The sequence below is a fragment of the Lycorma delicatula genome, chromosome 7, assembly GCF_047948215.1.
Source record: "Lycorma delicatula isolate Av1 chromosome 7, ASM4794821v1, whole genome shotgun sequence".
NCBI classification, from domain to species: Eukaryota; Metazoa; Arthropoda; class Insecta; order Hemiptera; family Fulgoridae; genus Lycorma; species Lycorma delicatula.
Window position 1 is genome coordinate 85,414,122 of NC_134461.1, and position 27,795 is coordinate 85,441,916.

General features: G+C 29.7%; 1 protein-coding gene across 5 annotated transcripts; it reads left to right on the plus strand.

Annotated features, from left to right (window-relative positions):
- LOC142327917 (transmembrane protein 267) lies at positions 1 to 27,572 on the plus strand. 5 transcript variants are annotated; one of them, XR_012757125.1, is made up of 4 exons: positions 1 to 510; positions 4,488 to 4,861; positions 19,574 to 19,677; positions 24,766 to 24,800. XR_012757125.1 is itself a non-coding variant. In XM_075371288.1 (4 exons), the coding sequence occupies exons 1-4, from the start codon at positions 217 to 219 to the stop codon at positions 27,122 to 27,124; spliced, it is 624 nt and encodes a 207-aa protein (XP_075227403.1). In that variant the 5' UTR covers positions 16 to 216; the 3' UTR covers positions 27,125 to 27,572. The 5 variants fall into 5 exon arrangements, 4 of the variants coding, with proteins under 4 accessions (XP_075227402.1, XP_075227403.1, XP_075227405.1 ...); XM_075371288.1 differs by lacking the exon at positions 4,488 to 4,861 and adding an exon at positions 27,052 to 27,572 and having other exon boundaries at positions 16 to 510; positions 24,766 to 24,918; XM_075371290.1 differs by lacking the exon at positions 1 to 510 and adding an exon at positions 27,052 to 27,572 and having other exon boundaries at positions 4,723 to 4,861; positions 24,766 to 24,918.
- Positions 27,573 to 27,795: the final 223 nt, after the last annotated feature.

Genomic DNA, 27,795 nt, shown 5'->3' on the forward strand with positions numbered 1-27,795 from the left:
AAGACTTGATAAGTTCTTTTACAAAGTATGATTAAACGTAAATTTTATTTTATTTTTTAATATTCCATATTTTTCTCATTACTGTAAAAATGTTGCCAATTTGGGATTTTAAATAAAAATTCAGTGTACATTAATTAAAATTATCGGTATTTAATGTATTTTTAAATTGGTGTTTTGTAGTAATTGTTACAGTGAATTTGTTTTTAACCTCTCTACATGTTTTATGTGATCAGTTTGGCGAAGTGTATCGGAGTGTTTGATTTAACTCTTATAATCGGAACGATTTTAACCGCCATTATAGGAGATTATTTATTAAAAAAATTTGTTAGGGATCTAATACGAGGTATTATTGATAGTACCACACACGGCATAATCGGTCTTCTTTCCTGGTTTATTGTGACGTTACACATAAGAAATCGTTACAGCAAATATGAAATATTTTGTTGCGGTATTTTTGCGTCACTAATTGATATTGACCACTTCATTAAAGCGAAATCATTTAGACTTAAAGTAAGTATTAAAATTGGATTAATATATTTGTGGTTTATGAAATAGGTAAATAATACTTTGTGAAGAAATATGTTTTGGGATAGAGAAACCCAGGTTTCTGATTAGTAAATATTAGACGTTTTGCTATTTTAATGCCATGGTTAAGTGAAATTCCCCGTACTTGTTTTTTGACATTTCCACCGAATAACAGATGGAACTTTATTTTTCTTGTATTAAGTTACTACATTAAACAGATCTCGTTATTAGTGAAAATGACGTGTCCTGAATACTTACTGAATTTCTGACAGCTGGGATGTATTTCAGGTCTACAGAATTTGTATTCATTGGAGATAATATTAACATAAATTTTGTTTATGATTTCAGTGAAAAAATTAATAAATTGTTATATTAAGAGTATTTACTTTCAGTATGTAGGGTTTTCCGTATATCTCATGGTAGTTGCTGACAGATTTTAGAAAATTTTCATATTTTTATCATAGAATAAACTTTATGGGTAAAGTTCAAAAAAGAGTTTGGGTAATTCTGAGCAATTACTTGATCACCTTCTCCTTTTTCATACTTTATAATACCATAGTTGATATGTTTAGGATTAAGAAAACAACACTGAAATGTTGAAAAGCAAGTTTGGACACTGGTTTACTCATGGAAGATGAAAGTCCATGTCGCATTATCAGTACTGTAGTCAATTAGCAATCAGTTTAATGAGTTATGGTGACTTGTTCAGATGCTAATCTGTTCTCTGGAGAGAGGTTTTGGTTGTGGTTAGAATTAAGGTTACAGTTTTGTGGAAAGAGGAATAAACGATCAACTAACCTAAATAGAGTCAGTCATCTGACGAAGATTAGTTTGTTGAAGATTAGTTTGGTGCTCTTTTGAAAATGATGATTATCCATCGTATACATGACTAATAACACAGAACATTTGGTGTAGTCTCTTGTCTATAGTGATTATATTTCCATTTAAACATAAATTTGGCCAAGTGTCCTACGAGATGGTGTTAAGTATTACTATATCTTGTTATCCCTTTCTTCGCAAAAGTCCAACCTTAATTATAACCTTAACCTCTCCCTCCACAGAATGGATTAACATTTAAACAAGTCTTGATAACTTATGAAACTGATAGCTTATTAACTAGTCTATGCAGCATGTACTTTGACCTTGCACAGGGTCACACACTGTCCAGACCTGCTTTTAGATCATGTGTTTTTCTGAACCTAAGCATATCCAAATGGTACATTAAAGTATGAACAAAATTGAAGTTGATCAAATATTTACTCAGAATTACCAAAAAAGGATTGAGTTCTGCAGTTATATTTGCATATTCCTATATTTATCAAATTGTTATAGACGTTGAATTCAGTTAGTAGTCACAAAATTAAACTTATGTTAGAAAAAAGTATAGAATGATGAATTAACTTTCTATTTTACTTTCTCATTTTCTATTTTATTCAGTACATGAAAAATTTACTTTAGCTTTTCCCTACAAACTCAGATTTTTACCAACTTACCAATTTATAACTTATAAAAGATTTTATTTACATACTAAATTAGACCCTATAATTAAATAAAAGAAATGTAATTAGTCAATTAAAAGAATGTTAAACTTAGGATTAAAACTCTCCTTCATATTTAAAAAATTGTTTAAAATTAAGTTTTGCACATCTCTGAACTAAATTAATTGTAATTGTGCTATATTTTATAGAAATATTGCATAAAAGTTTATCAGAATATCTATAACCAGTAACTATTTAACACTTAAACAATATAACTGAGAATTATTTTTGTAAGGAATGATATTTAGATGAAATAAGAAAAAATTAATGAAAATGATTAACATTATTTATTTATCCATTTTAATTTTATGACATTACAGATTTTTATATCTTCTTCATGTGGTATTCTGCCTGGCAGCTGGTCCTTTACATCACCATTGTCTCCATCCATTTCTTTCCCAAGCCTTTTTCTTCATACCCTTGTAGTTCCGAATCTTCACCTCATCTATTAACTTCATTTTTCTTTTTCCTCTTCTTCCTTGCTTCCTTTCTTCTACTACTGACCCTTTCAGTGCAGTGTCAAGATTTCTCTTCCTTTGGCAACAAATCCTAGAGAGTTCTCTTTCGCTTTGTGTGCTTTTTTCGTAGGTGTTCTTTCTTTTTTAATCCTGTTCATTTCTTACTTTCCATCTTACTTTCTTTATCCTTCTCTATATCTACATCTCAAAAGCCTCAATTCAGTCCCTTCCACTTCCTCATAGTTCATTCTTCAGTTCCACAGACGATACCCAAAACATACAAAACACTTCCATTTGGCTAATCTCTTCTTTAATTCTTTAAGTTCAGACTTTTCATACCTATTAATTGCTTCCTCTTTCCATTGCCTTTGATTTTTGTATTAACTGTTTTGAAAATATTTTTAATATTTTCACCTTTGATACTAAAGTTAAATTTTCTTCTCTTTTTTATGGTTAGAAATGAATTTTGTAACATGTGGAAAATGCTGCTGGGGTTTGAGCTCACTACTTAGTTAGCGGAATGGTGGGGTGTAAATAATTATAATACAATTATTATAATAATAATTTATAATAAATTAAGCTGATATTTCTTATCATGTATTGCTTCTGGTAGTCACAGTGTCACTTTGAAAGGAGAGTTGTTCTTTTCACTTGTTTCTTAACAACTTAAAGGATAATGTAATCCCTACTTTAAGTTCCATCCTTTTCTTGCTTATTTTCCAGGAGTTTCGTTGTAAGTTCAGAGGGCGTTGTTATGAGTTCAAGTGGCACTGCCACGTAAACACCTTCTAAAAGTGATAAATAATGAGTCCTTATGGTCTGTATTGATATAAAAATCATATTCTCTCTACCTTTGTGTAGATCATAGTTTTCCCAGGTTTTTGTTTTTGAAATTTTATACTTTTAGTAAAAATAAATATTGAGTAAGGAAATAATTAGGGACCATTGACTTTTTTGTTATTAGTTTAGTTCAGTTATTATGGTAACATTTCCATTTTTTTTTTTTTATTTCACTTGCATAACTATTTAATGTGATTCGTTATTAGGTATACTGCTTCCAAGTTTAGTTATGATGACTGTAGCTAGTGAAGTTATACAAGTTAAAGCTGTGTATTGTTTGATTATCCAAAAACTATACAGAAATAAATATGTTCCTTTGCGTAAAATAAATAGTTTGCATTTGAAGATCTCCCTACATAAATTAACATGGCTTTTAGTTTATAACTAGGAATTTTTTGGTGTTCCCAAACACTATTATGAGTATTTGAAGTTGCATTATTTTACAATCATGTACTGATTGCACAAATTGATCCATAATACTTTCATCTGGGGTTTATTGTATTGAGTTGTAGCAAAATTACTTGTAGGTACAGTTCTTCACCATTTATTGAAGTTTCTGACAAAAATATCACTGGAAAATGGCCTTACTTCTATTTTTTTCTTGTGTGCAGTAAGCAACTTATGTTTCTTACTGTCCTAAGCAACTTTAGTTATTTTCTCCATAAAAATTTGATATATAATTTTTTTCTGTTATAAACTTCAGTTGAGGGTGATTTAACTAGAACAGTAGCAATTAAATATTACAACTGCTTTTGCATGTTTCCTTTTAATATTTTCATCTTTAAGTCACTGTTTAATGTCTTCTTCCTCTTCTTTATAGAATAGGCAGTCTGCCTGTTCAGACTTATATTCCTGTTCAGTTCACTTATATGTGAATTAAGAGGTTGTTTTATATCTAAACAAAATTATTTAACTTCTGATGTATTAAGTTTTATCTTAATCGGTTATCTGTGCTAATATATATATATATATATATATATTTTTTTTTTTTTTCTATTTCATGAAACAGTAAAGAATAAAATAATTTGTCTTCGTTTTTGTCCCGTATCTAATTACTATGGATTAATATTTTTATTATTATTACTTTGTTTTTGTGTTATATAAATTGATTTGATTTTTGTTACAGCATGCTATGCATCTTGCTGAAGTGAGACCATTTTTACATTGTAGTTCAATACCAGTGTTATTACTTATATTCAGTACACTAATAAATTACATATTTAAGTCAAATAAAATACTAAGATATGGTTGGTTATTATGGACTGCATTCATGTCGCATCATATTAGAGATGCCAACAGAAGAGGCCTTTGGTTTTATCCATTTGGTTCAACACCACCGCTCTCTAGCTTTTCATACATATGTTTAATTCTATTTTTACCATATACTAATGTTTATTGCTTAAGATTTTTATTGTCAAGTTTTGGATACGAGGCTAAAAATTATATTTCTCCAAGTCCTGCGTCAGATGTATGTGGTATTGACATTGTATAACGTAAGAGGTAAGTATATATATATATATATTGTAAAATCAATAAATATGTTTACTTTAGGTGTTGTATTATGTATATTTTATGGTTTTAATTCACTTATCTTTTTATCTATTCATTTCAGGCAAATGATGAGGCAATTCTTACTTTTAATCAACTTTTAGTGGTAATCCTGTATGATCTGTATAATATATAATTATATACTGATCTGAATAAAATATTTATTTGACATTTGAGAATGTTCTGTGACCATTATTGGAATAAAAGAATTTCACTATTAGAAATTTTTACTTCTTCTTCTTATTTTGGAATAAATGGATATTTTATGGAATGGGCAGGAAGTTCCTTTACACTAGTTATGAAATTATTAGGATATGTGCGGCTTACCTTCTATGGATCTAAAACATTTGTGTGTGTTCCATCATGTTCAAAGCGAGTCCAAAGCGATATGATGCGATAACACCAATTGGGGAGCCAATCGGTCATGTATATGCTTTTACTATTTCTTTGTTCCTTCCTGTTAAGATTATGATTGTGTCGCCTACTCTTCAACTCTTCAAACCGTGCTTAAAATGCTGGATGGTGTACATCATGCTATCCTTTGGCTTGTCACAGGTGCGTTGTTAAGTCAAGCCCTGTCGCAAGCTTACTTGGAGATTGTGGTGAACCATCACTTTGGGATAGGCAAGACCAGCTTTTATTATCTTATTTTGCTCATCTCAAAGGACAGCCAAATCACCCGGCTTTTGACTCAGTCCTTAGAAATCCCAATTAAGAAAAATATGAGGACCGTCCACGTTGTACTACACCTGCAGGTGTTCATACCCGACTGCTGCAGCATATAAATGTTGACACATTGTCATTCTTTCCATCGTATCCATGCTTGTCTCATCCGTGGAGAATAAATCTTATAAATTTTAATTTTGATCTTATGACATACAATAAACAATCAACACTACCTACTGTCTTCCAGCAAATTTTTCAGTGTGTTCTCTCCAAGATGAACCCAGACGTGGTGGTATACACTGATGCATCGAAACAAAACTACCGTTGGTTGCGTGTTTGTTGTCAATGAAAGAAGTTATATGTTTAATCTACCTGGGTTTACGAGTGTGTTTACTGCTGAACTATACGCTATAAATAAGGCTCTAAATATCATTAACCCTAAATATAGAAACACTCTTATTTGCAGTGACTCATGTAGTGCTCTCCAAGCCTTAAAAAACTTTTATTCCAAACATCCTATTGTCATTGAAATTTACAATGCAATTTCTGAATTGAATAATCACAACACAGAAGTAAATTTTTGCTGGGTCCCTAGCCACACAGGGAGTCGCAGGTAATGAACATGCAGATTCCGCTGCCAAAGAAGCATGTACTCAGCCACCTTTCACCACCCAAGTTGCTACTTCTGATTTTATTAATTGTGTAAAACAATCACTGGGAACATGGTGGAAAGGTGACTGGATGGCTACTGTTGATAATAAACTCCGGCAGATTAAAGATTCTGTGTTGCCATGGGACTCCTCATGCAGAAAAACTCGGCGTGAGGAAGTAGTCCTCTGTCGATTGCGGATAGGACATATGAGGGTCACACATGAGTACCTGATGTCAGGAGCACACGCACCCCTATGCGCACGATGCAACTGCCGCATGACTGTGCGCCACATACTCATAGATTGCATATGTTATACGGCATTGTGTTGTAAATTTAATCTACCCAGAAACATCCATGGTGTCTTTTACAATGATAATGAAATTTTAAACCGGATGTTTCTATTTTTGCGTAGTACTGGGTTAATACAAAAAATGTAATATTGTCGTGTATATTTGTTATTCTGGAAGAGTTTTTAATAAGTTTGCTTTTTTATTTTTATTTTTTTTTAATTTTAATTTTTTTGGTTCTGTGTTTTTGATTTTGTTATCCAAGTAGGGAGCCTTTTACACTCCCTATCGGAATTTGTTAAATTTTATATAGTTTCCTTTTTTATTATTTTAACTTTTATGTTTTAAAGTCTCCGTCTTTGATATTAGTTTTAAGTTTTATTTCACTTTTTTAATTTTTGTTTTTAACCAAGTTTTAGTTTTATGTTAGATCTTTTATGGTGTTTAGTTTTCTTTTTAGTCTTTTTGATATCCGAAAACGGGCCCATTACATCCGTCTCGGACTTTGTCACTTTTGATTTTATTTTAGATTTTATCTGTGATATTAGTTGTAAGTTTTATTCATCTTTTAGATTAGCTTTATTTTCTTTTATTTTTTATTAAAAAAATTCCGGGCGATGATAATGTGCAGGCGTTTTTCACCCCTAAAAAAAAAAAAATATTCAAAGCACAGTTGAATGCTTCTCCATGTCTGGTTGTTCAACCGCAATAGTTTATCAGGGGTGATCATTTCAAATGCTGACCAAACAGCATCTTGGAGCTGCTTGTTGTTGACGTATCTACATTTTCAGATCTCTTCTTTTACAGAATTCCAGAGAATTGTCAGGTGTGGTGAGGTTACAGCTTCTTGCTGGCCAAGGCAATGGAGCTGATAACTCTTCTGACTCATGTTGAATCCAGCGATTCGGAAAAATTTCATTGAGGCATCTGCAGACATTCAAAACAAAATGCGCTAGAGCAGTATCTTGCTGAAACATAATGATGTCAGTGATACCTTTTGCCATTAATTCTGGAAGCAACCAGTTGTCAATCATTCACAGATAACTGTGTTGATTAATTGCACCATCAAAAAAATTAGGACCAAGGAGATGTTCAGCTATCATTCTAGTCCAAATCATAATGTTAGGTGGATGATGTTCGATTTCCTCAAAAATGTGAGGATTGTCTTTCACCCAGAAGAAAACGTTTCGATTATGAGAGTTTCAATAAATCATATACCTGTTTGAGAGCATGATGTTCTTTTTATTGTTTCCTCTTGTAAGCATTCAAGCATTAACTGACAAGCATCAAGGTCAGTCGACTGATTAACAGTGGCTGGAAGAAAACATTTAACTTTCAAATTCTTCTGTATATGGTCTCCATTGTTGATCTTGGAATGCTTAACTCTGCATAATGTTTACATGTTGATTTCATTTGTGGTCGTTGATTCATTGCTTTCACAGCAGCAAACGTCTCAGCTTGAGTGCTCTGCCTTCCACTGCATGGCACATCAGAAACACTTCCTGTTGCAAAAGCTTTCTTCTCCCATGTAGTAACGTTTGCTGTGATGGTGATGATTTCCCAAAATGCACAAAGAAGTCATTTATAATATTCTCCAATGTTTTATCTATGTGTGGACATTTGCCGACCCATTCACAAGCTAACAAATGCTCTTTGACTGTGTACACACTCATATCCACTTTGTTCCACATTCAACTTGGACTAAAGTCATCCCACCAGAAATGGACACACCGGACAGTATAGTCCCCACCACCGTTATCAGCAGCAGTGAGCAATATCAGCGGTGAGAATTGGCAGCAGTAGAACCTGATTAAGCTGGATTTATTACATTGTGAAGGGACTTCCCTCCCATACTGTATTTACACTTTATGGATGTGTTAATGTAATTGTGATGGGGTGTTGTATGCTATGTATGTGCTGTACTATGAACAGAATTACAATTATTAGATCATTTTTTAAATTTATTGAAAAATGTAAATAAAATTTTATGAAAATTTAAAATTATTTTCTTTTTTAATGTTTAATTAAAATTAATTTAAGCAGTAAAACTGCAAGAAGAAAACATTTTATTATCAATAGAAGGTTGGTGGTTCCCCTTTGGATGATTTTTGAAATTTTACCAGTCATTCAGTTATTAAAGAGACAAATAACTCTAGAAAAATAATAATTTTTTTAAATGACAATAAAACTAATCCTAATCCTACTTTTCAATATATCCTTTACTTTTAATTTATTGCACTTCCTTATTTTTCAGTATAATTTAGGCGTTTCTCTCATCTCTTTGTGACCTACTCTTTATTTCAGTATAAACATTTGTTCACCTTGTCTGAGCCATTTTTGTATTGTATTTTTGACCTGCTGATTTTTAATCCTGGTCCATGTAAATACTCCTTGAGAACCAAACAAAAAGAAAATTAATGGTGCAAAATTGGGACTGTAAGATGGATGTGGCAACACTTCCCAACATAACTTTTGAATAGCTTCCTGTATGATTATCATGTAGAAGAGTTACATCATTTAAGAGAGAACTTGGATATTTCCTATTTATTACTGGTTTTGCTTTATTTACTAGCATGTCAGAATAGTGCTCACTGTTCATTATGTTGTTCTTTCAATTAATCACGATTGACCCTTTTTAGATCCAAACCACTGTTAACATTATTTACTGGTTGATGAATTTTCTCCTGGTGAGTGAATTTCGATATTTCCATTCCATATTATGATATTTGGATTTCGGCCCAAAATGATGAATTCAAGCTTTTATCACAAGTTATGCATTTTAAAAAGCATTACCATCTGCTAAAAACCATTTTTTAAGTTCTGTACAAATGTGTCTGTGATTTTGGCTCGATTACCTCAGAACCCATCTTGAATAGATTTTGCAGTAATTCAGCTTATAGGCAATGGAATGGAAAGTGGCAAATACTCGCACTTCAAATTTCAGCAATTTCCCAAATATTTTTTTATCTGACCTTGCAAATAAGATATTTAATGCAATTTTGCAGTCAAAACTTCCTCTCAGATAAAAATAAGTAACACTAGTTCTACGTTTTAAACTGTTCAATCCACTTATAAAAATTTTCGCAGTTAATACATTTTTTACCTTACAGTTTTAACATCCTCGAGTGAATTTTGACTGGGTATACACCTTTAAATAATAAACATGTTATAACATTAGGCTATTCTTTTACACGTTACACATTTCAAGCAGAGCCAATGTTTTAAAATAAACAAAAGAGGTTATAATGACATGGAAATTTTTTTCGAACAGCTGATATCTTCCTTATCCAGGGTTTTCAACTTGAACAACAGGTAGTTTTAGTTTATTCTATTAAATAGATTGGTAATTACGTATTAACGCCATCGCAGCTACAGGTTTATTTAAAAACAAAGTAGTCAATCGGATTTCAGTGGAAAATGGGCCGATATAGAGTTTAACATAGATTCAAAACAGTCTCTTTATTAATTTTAATAAATGGTTATAAATTTATTTATTTTATAAATATAATTTATAGGAGGAAGTTGATGAGGATGAAATGGGAGAAACAATACTGAGATCTGAATTTAAGAGAGCATTAAAAGATTTAAATGGCAGAAAGGCTCCTGGAATAGACGGAATACCTGTAGAATTACTGCGCAGTGCAGGTGAGGAAGCGATTGATAGATTATACAAACTGGTGTGTAATATTTATGAAAAAGGGGAATTTCCGTCAGACTTCAAAAAAAGTGTTATAGTCATGATACCAAAGTAAGCAGGGGCAGATAAATGTGAAGAATACAGAACAATTAGTTTAACTAGTCATGCATCAAAAATCTTAACTAGAATTCTATACAGAAGAATTGAGAGGAGAGTGGAAGAAGTGTTAGGAGAAGACCAATTTGGTTTCAGGAAAAGTATAGGGACAAGGGAAGCAATTTTAGGCCTCAGATTAATAGTAGAAGGAAGATTAAAGAAAAACAAACCAACATACTTGGCGTTTATAGACCTAGAAGGCATTTGATAACGTAGACTGGAATAAAATGTTCAGCATTTAAAAAAAATTAGGGTTCAAATACAGAGATAGAAGAACAATTGCTAACATGTACAGGAACCAAACAGCAACAGTAATAATTGAAGAACAAGAAAGAAGCCGTAATAAGAAAGGGAGTCCGACAAGGATGTTCCCTATCTCCGTTACTTTTTAATCTTTACATAGAACTAGCAGTTAATGATGTTAAAGAACAATTTAGATTCGGAGTAACAGTACAAGGTAAAAAGATAAAGATGCTACGATTTGCTGATGATATAGTAATTCTAGCCGAGAGTAAAAAGGATTTAGAAGAAACAATGAACGGCATAGATGAAGTCCTACGCATGAACTATCCCATGAAAATAAACAAGAACAAAACAAAAGTAATGAAATGTAGTAGAAATAACAAAGATGGACTACTAAATGTGAAAATAGCAGGAGAAAAGATTATGGAGGTAGAAGAATTTTGTTATTTGGGAAGTAGAATTACTAAAGATGGAAAAAGCAGGAGCGATATAAAATGCCGAATAGCACAAGCGAAACGAGCCTTCAGTAAGAAATATAATTTGTTTACATCAAAAATTAATTTAAATGTCAGGAAAAGATTTTTGAAAGTATATGTTTGGAGTGTCGCTTTATATGGAAGTGAAACTTGGACAATCGGAGTATCTGAGAAGAAAAGATTAGAAGCTTTTGAAATGTGGTGCTATAGGAGAATGTTAAAAATCAGATGGGTGGATAAAGTGACAAATGAAGAAAGAAGCATTTGGAAAAATATAGTTAAAAGAAGAGACAGACTTATAGGCCACATACTAAGGCATCCTGGAATAGTCGCTTTAATATTGGAAGGACAGGTAGAAGGAAAAAATTGTATAGGCAGGCCACGTTTGGAATATGTAAAACAAATTGTTAGGGTTGTAGGATGTAGAGGGTATACTGAAATGAAATGACTAGCACTAGATAGGGAATCTTGGAGAGCTGCATCAAACCAGTCAAATGACTGAAGACAAAAAAAAAAATTAATTTAACCAAACTTAACCTGCGCTCGCTTCGCTCGCTAACCTTGACTAATTAACAGGAGACTATTAAAATAATAAATAATTGCAATAATTACTGAATTTATTAAATAAATGCTCAAGAAATTACGGTGTTAATTAGTCTAGGATTAAGTTTGGTTAAATTATATTTTTAAAATAAATAAATATAAATAACCATTTATTATAATTAATAAAGAGACTGTTCATTTTCCATTGAAATCCGATTGACTACTTTGTTTCTAAATAAAGCTGTAGCTGCGGTGGCGTTAATACGTAAGTACCAATAGATTTTCTGTTATTGCCATTTTTCTTTTTAATTATTATATGATCCTCTTATAATAATTTACCTAAAAGAATTTCAGTAGTGTTTTTCTCATTACATTTAAAATATTTTTCTACATAATAATAATAATAATAATAATAACTTAATGCTCTACCCATGAATATCCCCAAAAAGTAACAGATTTAAAGGAGAGAATGTTTATAAGCATACCGTTTCAAAGTATCTCAATCAACAACACTAACTAAAGTTAACGATCACAAAACAGGCTTTATCTATTTTGAGAGTTGTCAGTTTGGATGACAAAAATTTAATAAATGTAATAACATTAATAGAAACTGGAAAACAAGAAATGAAATATTAATGAATGTGTATTGTTTGCAATTGGTTTTGACATTTATTATGTAAATAAACCATTAAGTAATATGTAGAATATTACATTTTACTGTTAATTTAATCATTTGTGTTAAATTTGTAGTGTGACATATATATTTCATTTTATCCAAGTAAATGTAGTAGAATCTCTAGAGATGATTATAAGATAAAGATTACATTGCAAGAACAGTTTTTATTATTTTAGTATTTTTTTGTAATTCTGTGATTATTGTATTAATTTTTGTCTTTTATAATGGATCATTATGTTCTAAAGAGAAATAAAAGTATATTATGTGAATTAATTGAAATAAATTACTTGATACAGACTGTCACTGAAATGATCAATATTACGCATTAATTTTTTTTTTTTTATAGTAGCATTAATAGTGTGTTAATAACATAATGATTAATACATTAGATTTTTAATTTTCATGCTCTTCAACTTGGTTGTGTTAAAAGTTGTTTCTGGATAATATTTTTAGGTTTTTTATTTATTCAAAATTTAAAAGTTGACTGGTTTTACACCTGCAGAAATTAAAAATCTTATCACAACACAATAAACTTCCACAGTATACATTTTAAACAGCCAATATTTTAAAATACGCAAAAGAAGTTTTATATATATATATATATATGTTCCATTAATAATGTAAATTTTATTTCAAAGAATTAATGTTTCTTGTGTATGTTAACTGCAATCACTGTAATGGTTGTAGGAAGTGTGTTATATAAATTGCAATTCCCTTCAAAAAATTGAAATAATCATTTTCATGAAATAAAAGAAACATCTGATGCCAGGCTTATAAAGAAAAGTGATGAATGAAGTGGTTTTTCTATTGCCTTTTCCAGTGAGCATAATAAATACTATTGTGTATCAGCATGTTAACCCCAATGAAATGTAATATTCAGTCCTATAAGTTACACTTTCACTCTGTTCACTAGTGGAAATATTTGTTTAATGGTGAGAAAGTAAATCTCACTGATTGGTGACCCCTGTATCTCAGGTTCTTTAAGAATGTCACAACTGTAAGAGAGGTAGAATGTACAATGTAATGCAACAAATTAGTATACTCCTTTTCTTCTAAAACGGTGTATTACATATAGACTACTTCAACTTAGTTGGTAGAATAATTTTTCTTAATGCTGATTCTTATAGTCACATATAATTAAAAATAAAAATTGTCACTATATTAGATTTTTAATTTTTTTTCTTAAATTTTAACTAGACTATAATTTTTTTATTTTTACTTAACTCTCAGGAAAACTTAAACTGTCATGGCATAAAGTGCTTAATTCAATCTGGTTGTTATTTTGTGATATGGGAACAATAATAAATCATGATAATTTGCTTATTTGGTTCAGTTTTTTTATAAAACACAAATGTATAATGGAAAAAGAAAAAAAAAATTTTATTGTGATAACATATTTTTTGATATTGTTATAAACAGAATTTTAGAATTTTATCTATAAGTGCATTTTTATCATAAACAGTACTGTATGGTACTTGAGATTATAATATTGTATCATTTGTGACTTCATTCTCATCTTTTGAATTCTTTCAATTATTATTTCATAATTTATTATTTTAAGCTCTTTTCAGTCAGAAAACTGTATTAGGTGTTGTTAATTTTTAATCTATTAATAATCTATTTAAATATACAGATTGTTTGTTAAGTTTCATTTAATCTTTCTTTATTATTATAAAAGTTGATTAATTGGTTTTGGTTGTAATTTATATATTTTGTCAATCATGTCTAATGACGATCTAAGTGAAAAGGTAAAATGATTACTTTTATTAATTAGTGTTACTATCCAGTCTATGTATGTTGTATTTATGCTGCATTATATCTCCATGTTTAGTTTGATTAGTGAATTGTTGAAGACTGCTGCCTGTTATATTTAGATGCTTTACACACTATAATTAAACCATAAAAAAAGTTGGAAAATGTAGAATAAAATAATTGGAGTATTAATTTTGGACAAGAAAGAATATATATTAACAGTTATTTTGGTAAACAGAGTCAAGATGTTTATTTTAGGGATATACCTTACATATCAATAAGGTTTGTTTTGGTTTTATGAAACCATTCCACTCCTCACTTTATCTGTAAACTTGGCAAGATATGCTTGTTTTCATGAGAATTCCCTATTCCAGTCTTGAAAATAATTCAGCAGTAGCTCCATTTTATACAAGATTGTCTAAAACCGTTTGGTTTGACCACCTAACATTGTAAATATAAAATACATAGATATTACATTTATACTTAGAAAGAAATAAAAAAATATTTTGTTTTGGTATCATAAACATTTACTACTATTTTATAAGTTTATAAATGTTCATTCTGTAAATATAAGTAATGAATAAGGGTATATAAGATATGGTCTATAAAAGCACTTACATATGTTTTTATTAATTTTTTTTTAAATTTACTTTACATTATAGTGTTATATGATATACAGAATGTGATTATATCTAGAAATGCAGTATGTGATATGAACAAGTTAGTTATCATTGAGTACTTTGGTGTTTTTCATCAGTTACGTACAGTCTTTTTTTTTCTGTACATAAATTAGCAGTTGTATAAAGTTTTCTTAAAACGTTTATTATAGATGTTAATGTTTCAAATGTTTGGTGTATATGAGAGTAGTTAAAATTTGAACATTTATGCCTAAATTTCCAATGTATCATTCCCAGATTTGACTTTATTTAAAAAAAAACTATATTTATAGATGCTTGTTGGAATGCCAATATAAATATATGTTAGCATTCAGAAGGGTGTAGCCAGAAGAAGTGGGCTAGTATTTCTGCTATAAAAAAATTACTAGAAATTGTATATTTTTTTTTAATTATGGAAAAATATGTTAAGTAATTGAAAATTATGTTAAGTAATTGCCTATGCTGTAATTATACAAATAAAAAGTGAGTAAAATTATACAATTTTTGATTAAGGAAAATGGATTGAGTTCAAGTTTAGTCCTATTTAAGGACAAATATTTTATCTTTGGTCAAGGATTGTAATTCTTGATTTTAAATGCTTCCTAATTACAAAGAAATTTAAAGCATTTGAACTAGATTGAAAAATGATGGAAAAAGTAAGCTTAGCAGACAAAGTAAATGATGATAAAATACTAAAGAGAATGCATGAAATAAAAAAGATATTGGAAACAATATGGAGTAAAAAATGAAGTTGGATTGGAAATTTGTTGAAGAGATACTGTCTGTGCTGAGGGAACTTATATAGAATGGTTGAAGGAAAAAGAGGAAGGGATTAAGTAGAGAAGCTGAAATAAATGATATAGATATAGATACATGAACACGGAAAGTTAATGTCGTGTGGAAATCTGTTGTATGGCACAGCACCAATTACTTAAGCCAAGAAAAATTTGTTTTAATTTAAAAGACTGTTAAAACTTTCTTAATGGGGTATGCTTTTCAGTTGAGGAAATTTGGTATTTATTTTGTGTTGCGCCTATCCAATATGTGTTTTGTTGAATTTATTGTAAATATTATGTTTAGTGTTATACTTTTTATTTCTGGGCTTTACCCTAATTTCCTGTTAAAGAAGATTTATAAATGTTTTTTTTTCTTTTATATATATAAACATATTTAACTATTTCAATGTAATAATGAAAAAGTATTTTTTATATTTGTATTTGTTTAAAATATTGTATGTAAATATTTATGTGATAAAGATTTTCCCTTGTTTTATCTAGAAGGTTTTTTAAGACTGGGTCCTTTGTGACATTTTTCACATGCTATAAATTTCTCTTTGTTCTCTCTCATAGGTTGTCATTCACAGGAAGGGCATACAGCCATAAAAATTCTTCTGACTTCTATAAAAAAAGTAGTTATAAAAAGAAAAAAGTCATGAAAAAAATAACAGGTTGTATGAAGAAACTATTTCAGTGAGACATTAAAATAGATAACTGTATAAAATATGTCACACTTTGATAACAGTTCTCACTTATAAAATATGTTCACAAATTACTGTTGTTGGTTGTTTAATTTGGTTTAATAACTGTTTGGAATTTTGAGAAATTTAATATCCTAATTATTTAGTTCATACTACTTCTGTATAACATTAAAGAAGGGTTATTCACAACAGCTTAATTTTTTAAAATAAATTTTACCTTTTTTTTTGTTACATTGGTTTTTTTGTTATCAAGACATTGACTAATACAAGTGTAGTATATCTAATCACATTGATATATTTATTTTTTTATCTTTCGTAATTATTCATATGAAAAGTTTTATGGAATTTTTTTATTCTGTATTAATGGTTTTTTAATATTATCACCTGAAGTATCTGACACATAAATTTTAATTTTTGTTACCTCTTATAGTTTTTTATGCATTTTTTTTTACAAAATTCACCTAACTTAAAAGATTCATATCCTGAAATTGTGACTGAACCAAAGTAGATATTCTTTATACCTGACTGTTTCAATCGGAAGGTATTGTGTTTGGTTGTCGTGCTTCTTTGTGCTTTCATAATTTGACTATGACTGTGACTATAACTGTTATTTAATGTTTTGTCTCAGTTGTACAAATGACACTTGAAGAAGAAAAGAAAATGCAGATTGTAGATGCCATTTTATTTAAACTGAAAACTGAAATTGTTGACAACTCAAAAAGCAGGCTGGCTAGTTAGTTTAATGGTTAGAATTCTAACATTTTGATCAGCTGGTTTTAATATAAGTGGTTTGGTGGGGCCTTGAACCACCAACCTCTTACACAAGAGAGGAGCTAACTATGTCACTTTGATGCACATTAAATTAATAAATGTGCTTTGAATATTGATTTTATAACATTAAAATATTTTTAATTTTTATATTCGTATTAGGTGCTTTAATCATAATGATTTTAGGTACCTGACATACCCACCAGGATGGTCTAGTGGTGAACACGTCTTCCCAAATCAGCTGATTTGGAAGTCGAGAGTTCCAGCATTCAAGTCCTAGTAAAGCCAGCTATTTTTACGGACTTAATACTAGATCGTGGATACCGATGTTCTTTGGTGGTTGGGTTTTAATTAACCACACCTCTCAGGTGGTCGAACTGAGAATGTACAAGACTACACTTCATTCACACTCATACATATCATCCTCATTCATCCTCTGAAGTATTATCTAAACTGTAGTTACCGGAGGCTAAACAGGAAAAAGAAAAAAAAGGTACCTGACATGAGTCACAAGTCACGCTCAAAACTAACAGCCTCGAGACAACAAATATCCCATGCCAGGCTTACTAGGGAAAGAGTAGTTTCCTGTTGCCTTTTACATTAAGCCATATGTATTGTAAAATCTCAAACCTGCCAAAATGTGGGAGATATTCAATCTTACAAGTGATATCTACACTGTTCACCACAGAATTGGCTGTTTAGTAAATATCAGTACTTTCAGAGAAGGCAATTCTGACTAGTGCCTCTTCATACTTCAGGTCCTTTACTTACTTCACAGAAATAAGAATGACTAGAAATATAATATAAAGCAATAAATTAATAAAATGAGATTCATTTTTCTGTTTTAAGTATCTACTTAAAAATATTGTTAATCATAATTGTGAATAATGATCATATTAATTTAATTGTATTGTATTTAAAAAAAAATTTTACATATGTATTATGAACAATTTTTATCCTCTGATAATTCAACGGCAAGCATTCTGTTTATTACTTTCTTATACTTCATACAAGGAAGTAATAAACACTTCCTTGTACTTTGTACAAGGATATAGTATTGTAATCACAATACTTCCTTGTACTTCATACAATTGACTAGAGAAATTGAAGAGTGAAAAATTTTCAGATTTCAACGGAAATATCCATTTTTACCATCCCTGAATTAATTTTGACTAGTTTCAGTTTGATGTCTATATGTACATTTGTAGCTTGCATAACTCAAAAATGATTAGCCGTAGAATGTTGACATTTTGGATTTAGAACTGTTGTAACATCTAGTTGTGCACCTCCCCTTTTGATTGCAATCGACTGGACCAAAAGTGTCCAAAAAAGCCCAAAATCAAAACAAAATCTGGATTTTGGACTTTTTCTTAACTGCAGTAATAAGTCCTCATTGAGAGATTCTCAATGATATATCATAAGTAGTACTTATATTCATTGGTTCCAGAGTTACAGCCAAATAAAATTTTAATTAATGATATATTTGGTTCTTACAAGAGGAAGGCACATTGGTTCGAGTCTGACTTTATTTCCTTATTTTTTTTTAACTTTTTTTTCCCATTTAAATATTTTGATTTATTAATAGTTAGTAAGATCTGATTGTAAAAAAATATAATAACATAATATAATAATATTGTAAAAATATAATTCAATAATAAAATCAAAATCAAAAGTTATCAGTGAAATAAAATTTTATGTACTTTTAATTTAAAAAAATATGTATATGTAATTTAATAGGCGTACAAGGAAGTTATGTGGTTACATCTGTTTTTTTTTTTATATAATTTTTTGTAGTAAGCCCGTAAGAGGCTACAGTAATCAACATAGAATTGTCAGTTTTTTAATTTCTTACTTTTGGATGTTTCAGTTTTATGTTTGGCCCAGTATTCTTTCATTTTCTGTGACTAGTTGTTTACATTCTTCAGACTACCTTCTATCAACTCTTCTGGTTTTTTCTGGAAAACCTTTATAATTTTGAATGTGTTTACTAGAAGAATGTATGCTTAATCATTTAATCTGTATTGTTTAATTCTGCAATTTCTTTTTAACTTCTTTCACTAATACAGAATTGGTTTTTAGTTTATTCTTTTTATCAAAAATTTATTTTGTCAGTTTACCTTTGTCCATTCTGAAAATGTGCCTATAAAACTGTAAACATCATTTTTTAATTGTGTTTGAAATCCTTTCTATTCTGCAAAGTATTTCTTCATTTGTTCTATTTCTTGCTTCAAAGTTCTCATTTAGTTTTGGGCCATTTATCTTTCTAGCAATTTTTCCTCCTATCTTGTACAAGCTTTCAGCTAACTCTGTTCTATTATAGTTGAGAGTTTCTGATGCATATAAAGCTTCTGAAAGGGTCATTGCTTAGCAATGTCTTTTCTTTACATTCCAAGATGATGATTTCTTATTATAGGTATTCTTAGATAGATGGAATGCTAGATTCATCTTTTCGATTCTTGTTTTTAATTTCGTTTTCTTCATTCAGATTATTGAAGATCCATTCCCTTAGACATTTAAACTGTTGGACCCTTGAAATTTTGTCATTTTTGGTTGGGATCATTTTGGTTGCCTCCTTTATGTGTGTGAGAAACTTGGTTTTCTCTTAAGATATCTGTAATCCAATTTTTCCAGCTTGTAGTTGTAATTGTTATGTATTTAATGAATTTTTTTTTCAGGTGGATGAACTACAAATACAATTGTATATTGCAATGGCTGTTGGATTTTTTGGAATGATAATTTTACTTATTCTGGATATTATTCTGTTTGGGCTTGTAGAGAGGTCAGTTTTATCGGATGTTATTGTTATTGGTGTAGAGCATTGATTCTCAAACATTTTTGCTCACTGCCCACATTGAGAATTAAAAATTTTCTAGCACCCTAAAATTTTTAAACTTACCAGCTGTTAAAATAATAATTACAATTGCTGTTTTTTAACAGCAATTGCAATTAATTAATTTCTTTTTTTACTCATCTCTCTAACCCTCTTGGTTACAAAGTTAAAGTAGTTTGAATACAATCATTTTATCATAAAATATATGTGTCCTTTTAATTTTTTTGTACTAATGTAGTAGGTATTTAATTTTACTTTGAAATATCAGGAGAACATAATATTTGCCTTTTTTTAATCAGCCTTCCTATAGACCATTTGATCACCACCAGTTTTCTGTGGGTCTTCTAAGGAAAAGTACTGTTGAGTTAATGGGATTTCTGCAGTGTCTGCCATGAAAATTGAAGGGTATAAATATCAAAGAATTAATCGTGTTTCAAAATTTAATATATATGTAAATTAATTTTGAAATTGCAATGTAATTATGATAATATATTATCGTAATAACTGTGGAAATTACTGTGTCAATATAAATTATTTGGGATTTCAACTACTATGGATTATCTGCAATTACAAGAGATTTGTTGTATAGATTACAGATTTATGGTTAGCTGTACTTTTATTATCATATTGCAGTTTTGTTAATGCTGATAATAAACTGCCTGAAAGAAAGACAAACAAAATTAAAATGTATCAGCCTCATTAATATTACACAAACATATTCTGTTCTCTTTGAATTGCCAATCTGAATCATTTAAGTATATTTTGACAGGCAACATTGAGTTGAAAATTTATGTAGAAGATTCTGAAATATAAAATAATAATTATAAATCTTACATCTTTTACAAGGGTTGTTTGGAAATTTCTGGTCTGACAAAGAAAATGCTAGATTTTTCAGAAATTTTTTTTATTTTTCAAAATAGTCATCTTGCAGTTTGATACATTTAAACTAACAACTTTTCAACTTTTTAATATAATGCTGTTCCTCCAGTTCTGTAAAATAAGCAACTGTCTCAGCTTTGACTTCATCATTTGAAGTGAATCTTTGTTCAGTGAGCCATTCTTTAAGTTCGGGATGAGAAAGTAATTGCTGGGAACCAAATCCAGTGAGTATGAATGAATCCAGCATGTTTGATGGACGTTGCATGTTTCAAGTACGTTGAAGCATAGGTCATGGAGTTTGACAGCAACATCCAAAGATCTGTGTGCAGGCACATAACATGGTGAAAGAGCTCTTTATTTTTGACCAGATGCAGATGTTTAGCCTGAATAGACCCTTCAGTTGTAATGAAACATAATACCTGTCAGTGATGGTTTGTTTTTTCCAGGTAGTCTATGAACATCACACCATAAGAATCCTAAAAAATCTTTTCTTTTAGAACTTCTGCTGTATGACTTTCCCTGTAGATGGAACTGCACTGCCACCCACTATTTGGTCTCTATCATGTATTGGTGAATCCATGTTTCATCTATTATAAAACATCAAGGGAACTCAGTGGAACATAATTTAAATAAGTCTAATTATCAACATGGTATTGTTCACCATGTTGTACCTTTGAAATGTTCAGATGAATGCAATTTTGATTAACTATTAACCAAACGTGACACTTGTGGAGTGGAAAGCTTTGTCATACCAAAAAACATCATGTAAAATGTAATGGGCCAGGTCTGTTGAGATGTTTGCAATCTTCAGTTGGTGATCATATAATATGGCATTTGATTTTTGTGACCATTTTGTTGGTCATAGTGATTTCTGGATGTTCTGAGTGTTCATCATCTTGAATGGATGTAAAACTACGTTTAAATTCAACAACTCATTTTTTTACTGCTAAAAACAAAGAGGAAGAATCTTTTAAAGTGGAATCTACCTGTTTTTGTACGTCAAAAAGACATACAAATGACAAGGTTAAGTAAATTTTTTAAAACAAACCACTTTTACAGAGACTGATGTAGTGGTTAAAATGGCTGTTGCACAAACTTTTCAAGTGGAGGATTTTGGTGCTACCAGCATAATTCCTCAAAATGTCTGTAATGCCTTGATCCAAGCTATTGAAACCACATCATTTTTTGATAATTATTTCTGTTTCCTGGAATTTAGAGAAAACACTGAATTCATATGAAGAGAAGAAGAAAAAATTCCAAGCTGATATACACAGATATTAAAAAAGTAAAATTTCAAACCTTCAATTTGTCATAATATAAAATTTAATTTCTTTTATTTGTTTTCTCTATCCAACATTACCAAAAGTGTAATAAATAATTTTTGTTATGAAAAGAGAACCCCCTATTATTTCTAACTGATTGGATGGATTCTGCAGCTGAAAATAGACTATGGATTTAAATTATATTATTATCTTTATATTAGTCTATATAATAGTTTATTTATCCAAACTGGTATTTATTCTCTCAATATTATTCATATAATATTAATGAATTTGTTGATTATGAGAATTGAATATTTCTTTGTTGGTTGTAAGATTAGTTTTCAAACCATATTTATTAATAATTGAATATACATATTTTCTGTAAATCATTTTCTTCATGCACTTTTCTTTGGCACTCCACTGGATAAGTTTCAGATAATTTTTATTCTCATTTTGGGAAAATGAGAGTACTCTGTTTATTATTTTTGTTTTTGCATATCACCTTGTACACAATCTTATCTTTGCAATTAAAATATTTATTATCTGTTCCATGAAAATTTTTGTAACCATAAAGGTGTCTCTGGGGCACAATACTGCATCAAGATATTACTGTCCTTTTGATATATTTGGAAGTCTGTTGTAGGTTTTTTTTGTATTGAGGCTTTTTCTGTTTTAATGTACAGTCTAATTTTACATTTTACACATATTGTGAGGGTGAGACAATAATTACCCATAACACAGTTGTAACTTTATTTCAGTAAAAATAAAAAGGAAGTGTATAATAACATTGTATATGAAACATAGTCCTGATTTTAAATGGACTTCTTCCATCATTGCACAGCTTTCTATACAACCTCAGAAAAAATATTTTTGCTTGATGACAGCCATGGATGCACCACTTCTTTCACTTTTTGGAGTGATTCATAGCCCCTTTAATGCAAATTTGAGTGGACCAAACAAATGATAGTATGAAGTAGTAAGATCAGAACTATATATGGGTGATATCCTGCATTATATTTTATTTATAAAATATAAACTTTAGTTTTTTAATAATGAGAATGTTACATACTAATAATAACATAAATTATTCTAATAGATTTATATAATCTAATAAAAAAAAAGGTGATAACACAATCGTAGGACATTTCCTACAAATGTAGGTTGTTTCTGATGCACAGCTGTTCATGATGCTGTGCATCATATACACACAGCTTAATTTAAAATATTTATAAATTTACTTAAATATAATATTTTTTTGTTTAATTCCATGATTCTAACTAAAGCACACGCACATACCATATTTAACAATATTTAATTCACATAGGTATGGTGGTACTAGCAGCAATGGCCAGTACTAATTAAAATAATGTAATTTCACAATTTTAGTTATGAAATAGAACAAATTTCAGTTGTATGGTCAGCAGGCTGGTGTAGCTGTGAGGTTTAACACACCAGGTACCAAGTCAACCGGGCGATCAAGTCTGAGACCCATCCAGATTGAGTTACTTTTTTACACTAAATATTATTAATTTATTTAATTCTACCACTTACCTATAACATCACAACAGAGCAGACGGCTACAGGAGCATTTTTTTGGGTGGAGGTGTGATTTTGCAAAAATTGTTATTTTTTAATTGCCAAATCTGCCAAAAAAAATATAAGGCAAAATCTCGAGATACTGAGGGCCACCTGGTTTTACAGCCTCATCTTCTTGACCTTTTAAGTTGAAAATCTAATGGCATCAATGTCCCTTATGTAGAAGTAATCTGACAAAGTTTGGTCAAAATCGGCCCAGTAGTTCTGGAAATATAAGATGATTTATAGGCTAACACTGAACACACACATTTACATACAAACATTAACATTGGGAAAATTTGTGCCATCCTGTTTTTGGGTTCCTTAGGTGTCAAAATCCAGTGAAAACTGCATATGCTCAAATTGGACTGATTATAATAATTTCCCTTCTAAAGCTATAGCGGTATCTAGATGGGAAAGTAAAAAGTCCAATTAATGTAGTACCATACTTTAACCACAAATTATTATAAAGAGAAATCCAAATTATGAATATGTAGTATTTATGAACAAAAAAATGTGGGTACACACACACACACACACACACACGCGCGCGCGCACGCACGCACACGCACACGCACACACACACACACACACACACACACAATCATTTCAATCTCAATCCTTTCCCCACCTTTTTTCTAGTTACTTCACCTACATACCATCCCCATTCCACCTGCAGACTTCTCTTCTTACCTCACCTCTGACCTCCAACATTTCACCTCCTCCATTCTCACCACATGTTCAGACCAATGTAGCTATTTTCTTATTGCCTGTTCATTCAGGCTGTTTGTCTTACTTTATTAGATATTGCATTGTACATTTTATTATGATTATTTATAGTTATCATAACTTACAAACTGAATTTCACAAATATAAGTTTTTAAAGTGTAGCCAACCTTTACTATTTTATTTAATTAATAGATGATATGCCATTATCTAGTATGTAGCATAAATAGTTGTCATTCCTGATGTACAAGTCTTTTATTTATAAAATAAAAATGACTTTTATTTATGAAGTGAATTATATTCATGATATAAATGTTTTAAGTTACAAAATTATTTATTTCAATCTGATTTATAAGTTTTATGTTATTTCTAGGGAAGTTTAATTATTCTTATTTTTACTGGATTTTAAGAAAGTAATTTAGTAGTGATGGAGCATAGAATAAAGAGCAATGTGATGTAAATGGATTCCTACTTTGTATTTAAATATAAATTAACATCTTTTTTGTGTTTCTTCAACTTAACCTCTTTCATTTATAATAATAATAAACATATTTATTTGATCTGTTTAATAAAAAAATATTATTTTTAATTACAGATATAGAAATCAATTAAAAGTTACAAAGGAAAAGAAATATAGGTATCCATCAAATACCACCAATAGTACTAACACAAACACTACGTCAAGGGTGGATATTGTGCCTGATGAAGATTTAGGTAGAAGAGGTTTTAGAAGGTATCCAGGTTTCAGGTTGGTATATATAGTTAAACTTTGTTTATTCAAACATAAATTAATTTAAATTTGTTATCCAAAAGTCTAATTATAATTGGGAAATTTTATCTGTTTTAAAGAGCTTTTCTTGTAGATACAAAGAGAAAGCGTGGCTGCAAGTGCTACACACTCTTTTATAACTTTAGTATAGGCTACTAAATTATATAAGTAAAAAAGTAAAATAATCTCACCCATATTGTTAAAAAATAATTCGCAAAGAAAACACATTACATCATTTTACTCTCATTTTGCTGATTGATATATGTGATCATATTTTTCAGAAGGATTTTTTTATATTATCTCTTGCTTATTTCTAATAATAAAGAAATAGCAATTTGGATTTTTTTGTTAACATTATATCTTGGTTATGTATAGAAGGGTCTCAGTCTCAGTTTGGGTTTTTATATAATTGCCCAATAAGCAACAGTTCTGTGGGTTGGACACCTGACTAAAGTATGCAAATACGGGGCACAGTAAGTAAAACATCTTCCAATAATCTTAGTATGTCTCCATTGGGTTTCAATCTAAATCTCTACAACCCTATCTTTGGAGAAATTGATGTAGGCAAGGCACACTGCAATGAAAAAATGTTAGTGTGACAATTATTGCCTTGTTGTTTTATTCTCCTAATACTAACATTCCAGAACTCATTGACCCATATCTTCTCATTTTCTATCAGAAGCTGTTTGAGTTCATCTACTGTGTCATGAACAAAGTTCATTACATCTCTGTAGTTAAATTTTTAATGGCAGAAAAAGTGAATGCTAGTGACATTCACTGTTGGTGTCATTACATTCTGACAGCTGCCAGAAAAGAAATGGCAGAAAATAGATACTGGCACTATGGATTGCCGCAATCAGATAATTAAAAACACAACCCTCTGCAAAAAATGCTCTTGATATTGTTCTGTGTTTCCAAATGTGTGTACATAACCGACTACAAAACTAGGTTGATTGTAAATTCTGCATTATATATAGAAAGGTTTTAAAACACCTTAGGAGACATGTGTCATGTTTGACAATCCATAGAGCCTACAATTCTGCAACACGATAATGCTTGGCCACACAAGCATGCAACTGCCGAGGCTCTTGGGAAGTTGAAATTGAAAATTATTCCATACCCTTCATACCAACCAATATTTGTAGCCTGGATTTTCACTTCTTTCCGCAATTAAAGACGGATTTGAAGTATATCTATTTGATCATGAATAATGAACTGAAGGACAAGGTGAGATCGTAGTACAAAGAAAGACCACCAGTATTCTTCACTGAGAGAAAGAGAAAACTGATTTACTGTTAGGAAAATATGTAGATGCACATATTAACTATGTGAAAAAATAAATATAAATCTTTACAGCCGGTAAAATTGACTTTTATGCTGATTCAACTGTCTCTTTCCATTTGCAAAGTTACGAGCGAAATTTCAGCCATCCCTCTTAGTTTACTGTATTGTACTGTTTCCTGACACAAACTAGATTTCTTGTACAACATAAAAAATCACAGAATCTGTAAAAAAAGTTTTTGAATTTATTATGAAATTATTTATTACGCTAAAAAAAATGAAGTTAAATCAATTGTTAATATTTAAATATTATTGATTTAAAATAAAGTCGGCTGATATTAAAATCTGTTAGAAATATCAAAGAAAAAATTGTCAGATCTGTTTTTTTTTTATGTGGAACAAATAGAAAGTAATAAGTCCAAAAGCTCTTTGTGCCAAAAATAAATAAAAAATGTCATTCTACTTGATAGGTGCAATTACATGTGTGAAAACTATAAAAATATTAAACAGTATACTAAAAATTAAAAATATTTTTGTATAATTATATTATCAGCTTGCCCAGTAGGTTGGTAACATAAATCAACTAAATATTTGTGTATTAATTTCTTTAATCTGTTTTCAATCAGCAGTTATTATTTATCCAACCTTTTAATTTGTAGTAGTAATGAAGATGACACAGTTATAGCCAGCGTTCATCTGTAGTTATTACTCCAGTTTACAGGAGCTTACAACAAGAAGTAGGAAAACGAAGAAGAAATTTAATTAATGTATCTATATGTTATATTTATATACTGCAGTATATGTTTCACCATTATTTATTGTATGTTTCAGCTCTGGTTTAGTGGCTCGTGTTGAAGGTAGAGGAGATCCAATGACATCAAGACAAATGTCAACAATGTCTTGAACCGATTAAATGCTTATTTTAATTTTATCACTACTTACATTAAAAGATACCTTTTATTTTATGTGCTTTATAATATATTATGTATTCAGTCGAACAAAATTTATGACATCATGTATTTCAGCTCTCGTTTTCTCTCTTTTATTTCATAAAAAAATTTGTTAATGCGATTTATTATTATTTTTAATATATTATTTTAATTTTTATTTTAATAAGTATTATTATTATTGTATAAAAATTTCGGGTGAAACAACATATTTAAACATTTTTAAAAGTATATTTTTTTAAGAAGTAAATATATATTTCAATGATTTTAACTATTAAATAATTTTTTTTTAAAATTGTTTTACTAATTGGTAGACTTAATCATTTGAATGACAATGTAATTATGAACAAATTATTTATTATATGTGATTCTAATAAACTGATATAATTTTAAAAATTTATCTAACTAATTGTTTATTTTTATTATTCTATTTCTATTCAGTATATTGTGTTATGATTTTACACATCTCTTTTCTTAATATCCACAATATACTTATTTTTCTGATCATTTAGGAATATATAATATATTATAATAAATATGTTATATTTTTTTGATACATATGTTAACGTAGCACTAATGGAGTTTCAGGTTATCATGATAATTTTATAGGTGATGATGATGTGACTGA

Excerpts from the sequence above, each read along its gene's own strand:
- LOC142327917 (XM_075371287.1), top strand. The coding sequence starts at position 217 with ATGTTTTATGTGATCAGTTTGGCGAAGTGTATCGGAGTGTTTGATTTA. Across the intron at positions 511-4,487 it reads CGAAATCATTTAGACTTAAA|CATGCTATGCATCTTGCTGA; the intron begins GTAAGTATTAAA and ends TTTTTGTTACAG.